Consider the following 6862-nt stretch of genomic DNA (forward strand, 5'->3'; position numbering starts at 1 on the left):
TTTCTTACATTTCTCGTCTTTTCAATTTTCTAACCAACATAAGTAGCTTCAAATAAAGTTTCTTTTAATTACGGTATGGTTGTGTGAGTTATTGACCGATTGATAAGAAGAAGTCAAGCCAGAAAGAACAAAAATCCGCCTGCCGCGCCGCTTTTAATAAAATCACTCACAGCAAATGATTCGCTTGCGGCATCGCGAGTTTATCACCATCGTGCCGTCGCCGCGTTGAACTATTTAAAGCCTTCTCCTGCAAGCGGCAAAAATATAACTAACGTTTCTGCAACTGTGTCTGCCACTCAAGCCCTTAAGGCGGTCGTTACTTGAGCCCAAACAACCCTTTTTAACACCGTCTAAGTGATTCATGTACATTTGTCTAATTATGTTACGGTTTTGCGAATAACTCAAATTATATGATCATGAGAAGTGAATTTCCTCCACAACTGTCTTTACCCTGTGGAAAAAATATGAATTTTTACGATTTTTGACTCACATGCGAAGCAAAAGTGAGTCTATGTACTCACCCGAGTCGTCCGTCCGTCCGTCCGGAAAACTTTAACGTTGGATATTTCTTGGACACTATTCAGTCTATCAGTACCAAATTTGGCAAGATGGTGTATGATGACAAGGCCCTAAAAAACATACATAGCATCTTGACCTTGCTTCAAGGTCAAGGTCGCAGGGGCCATAAATGTTGCCTAAAAAACAGCTATTTTTCATATGTTCCCCATTTTCTCTGAAGTTTTTGAGATTCAATACCTCACCTACATATGATATATAGGGCAAAGTAAGCCCCATCTTTTGATACCAGTTTGGTTTACCTTGCTTCAAGGTCAAGGTCACAGGAGCTCTTCAAAGTTGGATTGTATACATATTTTGAAGTGACCTTGACCCTGAACTATGGAAGATAACTGTTTCAAACTTAAAAATTATGTGGGGCACATGTTATGCTTTCATCATGAGACACATTTGGTCACATATGATCAAGGTCAAGGTCACTTTGACCCTTATGAAATGTGACCAAAATAAGGTAGTGAACCACTAAAAGTGACCATATCTCATGGTAGAAAGAGCCAATAAGCACCATTGTACTTCCTATGTCTTGAATTAACAGCTTTGTGTTGCATGACCTTGGATGACCTTGACCTTGGGTCAAGGTCACATGTATTTTGGTAGGAAAAATGTGTAAAGCATGTGAGTCGTATGGGCTTTGCCCTTCTTGTTGTAGCATGTCAAAGTGACACGTTCGCCTGCAATCACGACTCGCTTGACCCCTACTCTGTATAACACAGTTTTTGAACAAATAAAACAATAAAACGATTAAATAATATTCACTAATCGTACAGCCAGTAAAATATCCTCCAGGAATCTGTCTTCCCTTTTGATGTACCTTATCTGGTTCATGATATTTTACAATTTGAAAATGACGAAAAATCACTTGCAACAGTGGGCGCGAATGAGTTGCGTTTCTTTCGCCGGGTACTGCACATGCACGCACACGCACACACACACACACACACAATGCAGGTTGAACTGTTTCGACATACTGTAGGCCTATCTTCCTATCTTCAGACCTTCCCACACCGAGGTTACAAACAGTGCATATCACTACTGAGCTTATCAGCAATGGCTCGCGACTCGGCTGAAACTACTCGCCCGCTTATCTCGTGATGACCTCATTTTCAACACTCCGCCTTCAAAACGCAACACGATGTTTCAAGGTTTCAAAACACTGGCTGGACTGTGTCTTGCAACTACCACCCCCAGCTCAGACTGCCAACACAATCTAGCACATCAGCAGTAGATTGCGACACAACGGTCACACTACTCGCCCGCTTGTGATTGTCAACACTCCGCCTTCAATCAGAAAGACTGGCTGGACTGTGAGGCAATCCGCGCCCCTAGCTCACACTGCGAACACGATGGTGACAATGGTAAGATAGGTCTGTAGTCTGTCGCCTACCTGTGGTTATCTGTTCACAAAATAACAATGGTAAGATAGGTCTGTAGTCTGTCGCCTACCTGTGGTTATCTGTTCACAAAATAACAATGGTGAGATAGGTCTGTAGTCTGTCGCCTACCTGTGGTTATCTGTTCACAAAATAACAATGGTAAGATAGGTCTGTAGTCTGTCGCCTAACTGTGGTTATCTGTTCACAAAATAACAATGGTAAGATAGGTCTGTAGTCTGTCGCCTACCTGTGGTTATCTGTTCACAAAATAACAATGGTGAGATAGGTCTGTAGTCTGTCGCCTACCTGTGGTTATCTGTTCACAAAATAACAATGGTGAGATAGGTCTGTAGTCTGTCGCCTACCTGTGGTTATCTGTTCACAAAATAACAATGAAAATGTACCCAGTCACAATTTTGTGTAAATGGACAATCAAACACGAACATGTTTCTGGTGATTATATTTTGATTGTTTTGTTGTTCTTGTTCTTCACGTGCACTCTCTTGTTCCTAGCCTGGTTATCTGTTAGTTTACCTGGTACTAGTGAGATGACTATCACAATCTAGAGGGTCTAAATGGAAACTGATCAGACAGGAGAGCTTTACGTCAATTACCAATATTTCGTAAAGTCCACGCTGATGGTATTGTCACGTTGTTGTTGTTGTTGTTAGCTTTAGTTCCTCCAGAGACAGCGACCGAGTAACAACTGCCATCAGACAACACGGTCCCCTTTCACCGAGCTGAGTAACAAGTGCCATGTTCGTCTTTCAACGAGCTCTCATTCTCGCCACGCTGGGTTGCTGTCTCTCTCGGCACCAGGCACGCAGCGACCTTGCTGTCTCCCACCCACAGAGCAGTGACGTCATCGTCACCACCTGTAGCGCCCACCCCCTCCTTCCCCCCATCAGCCCCTCCCCGGGCAACCAGACCGTGACAGTGGACTTTGGTCAAGCCTCCCCGGGCAACGTCAGCTGTGTCTTGACCATCCCTGCCTACAGCAATGAGTCCAGCAACGCCGTCACCTTGATGCTGAACGGTGAGGACTGGACTGACTGACTGTCTCACTTACTATTTCTGTCCAAGTACTAGCGACTATATAGGACATGACGTGATCATATATATGCTAAGAGTGACGACTGGAAGTGCTAGCAAGTGTTTTATACCATTTTCAATCACGCTTTTGATTATACAAAGAGTAACTATTGTTGAAGAACAAAAGAACTCTGTACTCATCAAAACATGGACACTACGCACCTACAGCACGTACACGACTCATTCTGCATACACTGATCTCAATCTGATCATCATCGGTTCATGCCGTATCGCCGGCATATCTCTCTGACCGGATGCATAATTACTGCGCGGAATCTATCAAAATAAGAATACAGAGTTATCTCCCATGTTTTTCGCTAATGTTTCTGAGAATAGACGAACTGAGACGAAAGTGATTGCAGATTGGCCGACTTCGACAGTGATCTCCGTTCTGTTCTTCACAGTTATGATAACGACATCGTTCTAAGGTTAAAACAAGTCGAAATGTTGAGACTGCTGTGGGAAGGAGACCGTGATATTGTTGCATCACTCCCAAAAAAAGTGTCGTCTGCTTCGAAGCCAAAGTTGATTATCACGTGACACTTTTGCCATATTTAGAGTTGTTTGCACAGTAAATACACCCGCGAAAGATAGCTCGCTTGAAACTGTCTTACATATCAATTCCTTTGAAATTGAAAAATTACATAACACCATGAAAAATCATTATCGATGATCGCAAATCTGCTTATATCAATAACAATCTGCTTATATCGAAAAGCTCATATATGATATCTGTAAAAAGTCGATTTCCTCTCCAGAGAAGGAAAACAAAAGCGATAAATGAGACCCGAAGGGAAGTAACTCATTTTACCTGAGTTCAGGATGGTACAATACTATGTCATCTGTTCGCGTATGGAGGCTTCTTCAGGACCTCCAAACAAACAAATACAAGGGGAAAAAACAAACAGCAAAAGCTGCAAAAACAGCTAGCAGATATACCCTTTTGCGCTCTTGATACTGCTGATTCCGGCTTGGTGAGATGTATTTTATAAGAAGAATTGAATGTGATTTTGATGTTTAAATCTTACATCTTACCAGTGAGAGTTATAATGTCTTAGGTCTGTAGTGCATACACACATGCATGCAGTGAGTAATCATTTTAATAGTTAGTTCATATATTTAAATTCCCGCAGTGGGGCACTGCGGTTATGAAATTAAAGGCCCCTCCTGTTTTTGGAACCGCAGGAGCTTTCTAGTTTGCTGTTAGGTAGATTTTTGGTTCCTCTTTCCTGTCATGCTCTCTTTTTCTTCATGAATTCTTTTCTTTTTTCTGCCTTCTTGCTCATTCACCTGTATTTTTTCCAAAAATCTCTTCTCTTGCCGCTTGTCTCGCGATTCATGTATAGTTTAATCTGTTAGTGTTCTGATGTAAGTCCAGCAGTAGATAGGTTAAGCCTATTTTAACATACTGGAAACTGGTAATCTTCCAGTAGGTATTAATTTAGTTTTACTAAAGCCTGCTGGGACACAAGTAATGGGTTAGTGCATTTGTAAACAGGAATCGCTTGACAAGTGGCCCCCTTCATCCCCCCCTTCCTCGTCCTGATATGGCTCTGCGTAGTCGGCTGGACGTTAAGCAACAAATAAACAAACAAACAAACAAACAAATATATTTAAATGTTTATAAAGCTACTCTTGCACTGTGCCGAATAGCATTTTCCAATAATTCACAATTATCGGGACATTGCATGTCGCCAGACATGCGCACATGCTCTTAACCATTCGCCACTATTCGTCTCTTGTTTTAACCATAGCAACATGTTCCTAATATTCGCAAAGAAGTCATTTTCTTATCTGTTTTGCAACGTACTCGTAAGTATTCGCAAGACATTCGCAACCATCGCAATGTATTCGTAACGCTCGCAAGGCATTCACAAACATTCGTTATGCCTGTCTTACACTGTGCCGAATATCATTGCCAACATTCGTAATCATCGCAGTGTATTCGTCAGGCTCTTAAGGCATTCGCAAACATTCGTTATGCCTGTCTTACACTGTGCCGAATATCCTTGCGAATATAGATTCGTATGCATTCGCAATTATCAGTAGACATTCGCAAGCACTCGCAACCATTCGTAAGACATTCGCAAGGATTCGTTAGGCTTCGAATGGTCAATATTTTTCCTGTCCATTAGTCTCTTTTTTTTTGGCCAAATACAACATGTTCATATACACATATCTTGCGAATGTCTTACGAATAGTTGCGAGTGCTTGCGAATGTGTACCGATCATTGCGAATGCCTTGCGAGCGTTACGAATACCTTTACGATGATTACGAATGGCTTGCGAATACTGAAGAATATGCATTCTTTGCGAATATTAGGAACTTGTTGCTATGTTCCAAACAAGAGACGAATGGTGGCGAATGGTTAAAAACATTTACGAATGTCTTGCGACCATGTCCCGATCATTGTGAATTATTGGTGAAGTCTATTCGCAAGGTAAATTCGGCACAGTGTAAGAGCAGTATTACGAACAATGCGAATTGCATAATTGCTTTATTCGTAAAATGTGTACAAGCACTCGCAACACTCGCAAGGCCACTCGCAACGTTCGTAATACATCCGCAAGACATTCGTATATGGATTTGTATGCATTCACAATGGTCGGTAAGGCTTCGAATGTTCAATATTTTTTCCTGTCCATTCGTCTCTTTTTTTGCCGAATACAACATGTTCATATTCGCAAGGATATTCGGCACAGTGTAAGACAGGCATAATGTTACGATAAGATTTCTTATAGTCCTGTGAGGTTTACCCTCAAGGAAAGTCGGGAATGATTCCTCATGGAAATGATGTTCTACAGTGGCACCCCCCTTTTAAGACCCCCCATTTAAGACTCTCCCTTTTAAGACCCTGTTTTCTCAGACTTTCTTGTTCATAACCTCTGTCATTTTACCCCCATTTTAAGACTCCCTCCTTTTTAAGACCTGATTTTCTCAGATTTTTGGAGGTCTTAAAAGGGGGTTTCCTCTATAGTATCTCGTCTGTTTCATGCACCACCAGTGTCATTTCTCATGCTTGAGATAATGAAGGCACAGTAAGCCTCCCGTAAACCATCACAGATACTGTCAGGATTTTACACACAGTAAGCCTCCCGTAAACCATCACAGATACTGTCAGGCTTTTACACACAGTAAGCCTCCCGTAAACCATCACAGATACTTTCAGGATTTTACACAGTACAAACACCCTTCCATTTGAACGCTCACCAAACAGGAACATCCTAGGTGCCCTACGTAAAGAGCGAGCAATTTTTAAAGAATTAATTTTGCGCCGATTGCTCAGAGACAATCGGACCGTGGTGCGTTTTGGCGCTAGACCTAACTTTTAAAATCTAAATAATAAATTGACAGCTTGTTACACAAACATTCTTAAATCATAAAAGAATTCTTTTTTCATCAAGACAAGATCAGTACAATTCGAAGTTTTGAAAGTTTGAAAAAAGAAAAGCCCGGAAGCAGGGTCACGCAAGGTCGTGGTTCTCGCCAGTTCCTTTGAACAGTCAAAAGCCAACGCGAGAGTTCTTGTGAACCACAGCCGTTAGTTTCGTGCATAGTCAGAGGTACATAATAACGTGCTATTGCAGATAAGCCCACATCGAGTCGCATTCAAATTACTAACTGACGACTACATTGTGAAAAAGGGAAACGGGATCACACAGGTTCACGATGGCTCAAGGGTAAGATAAAAGGGTACATCACGAAGCGTCCCGGTACCGAAGCGTCCCGGTACCGAAGCGTCCCGGTACCGAAGCGTCCCGGTGCCGAAGCGTCCCGATACCGAAGCGTCCCACTATAACGCGTCACAGGGGTACCGGGA

At 42.2% G+C, this 6862-nt stretch overlaps 1 protein-coding gene across 1 annotated transcript in view; it reads left to right on the top strand.

Moving 5' to 3' along the window:
• The first annotated feature begins 1644 nt into the window (after nucleotides 1-1644).
• The window catches only part of LOC138950970 (uncharacterized), a 12219-nt gene continuing 7001 nt past the window's right edge, over nucleotides 1645-6862 (top strand). The window contains exons 1-2 of the mRNA XM_070322682.1: nucleotides 1645-1931; nucleotides 2621-2985. Of these exons, the coding sequence (XP_070178783.1) occupies nucleotides 2706-2985 (280 nt within the window). The 5' untranslated portion in view covers nucleotides 1645-1931; nucleotides 2621-2705. The remainder of the gene's footprint in view (nucleotides 1932-2620; nucleotides 2986-6862) is intronic.

This window comes from Littorina saxatilis, linkage group LG16 (assembly GCF_037325665.1).
Source record: "Littorina saxatilis isolate snail1 linkage group LG16, US_GU_Lsax_2.0, whole genome shotgun sequence".
In the NCBI taxonomy this organism is placed as follows: Eukaryota; Metazoa; Mollusca; class Gastropoda; order Littorinimorpha; family Littorinidae; genus Littorina; species Littorina saxatilis.